The sequence below is a fragment of the Sinocyclocheilus grahami genome, unplaced genomic scaffold, assembly GCF_001515645.1.
Source record: "Sinocyclocheilus grahami isolate Dianchi unplaced genomic scaffold, SAMN03320097.WGS_v1.1 scaffold682.1, whole genome shotgun sequence".
Taxonomy (NCBI): Eukaryota; Metazoa; Chordata; class Actinopteri; order Cypriniformes; family Cyprinidae; genus Sinocyclocheilus; species Sinocyclocheilus grahami.
In genome coordinates, this window is record NW_015505861.1 from 1003220 (window position 1) to 1003618 (window position 399).

The 399-nt window shown below is 35.6% G+C and overlaps 1 protein-coding gene across 1 annotated transcript in view; it reads right to left on the bottom strand.

The window, feature by feature from the left end:
• The window catches only part of LOC107559353 (histone-lysine N-methyltransferase 2C-like), a 104630-nt gene that overhangs the window by 102085 nt on the left and 2146 nt on the right, over positions 1-399 (bottom strand). Inside the window, exon 2 of the mRNA XM_016243137.1 lies at positions 345-394. Coding sequence (XP_016098623.1) covers positions 345-394 — 50 coding nt within the window. The remainder of the gene's footprint in view (positions 1-344; positions 395-399) is intronic.

The following is a 399-nucleotide window of genomic DNA, read 5'->3' on the forward strand; positions in this document are numbered from 1 at the left end:
TGAAGCATCATGTGACACTGAAGACTGGAGTAATGATGCTGAAAAACAGTCAACTTTAAGTTGTAATAATATTTCACAATATGACTGTTTTGCTGTATTTTTTTTAATAACAAAAAAAAGCCTTGAGAGGTTTTTCAAAGTCTCTTTTGAACTTTTGAATGGCATTGTATGATAATGAGTTAGAATAAGTTGATTTTGTGGCTGAGTTTCAGTCAAGGCTCTTTTTGACCTGGGAATTGGAGTCTGAAAGTCACAGTATGTTCTTTTATAGTACGTCAAGGTCTTGCTTTGAACGAGTGCATAAAATAAATGTTATAAGAGCAAATAATAAAGACGATTCTCACATTTGCTGATGGCCAGCTCAATGTGCTCTGTGCACAGGACAGAGCGCCTCCTGAA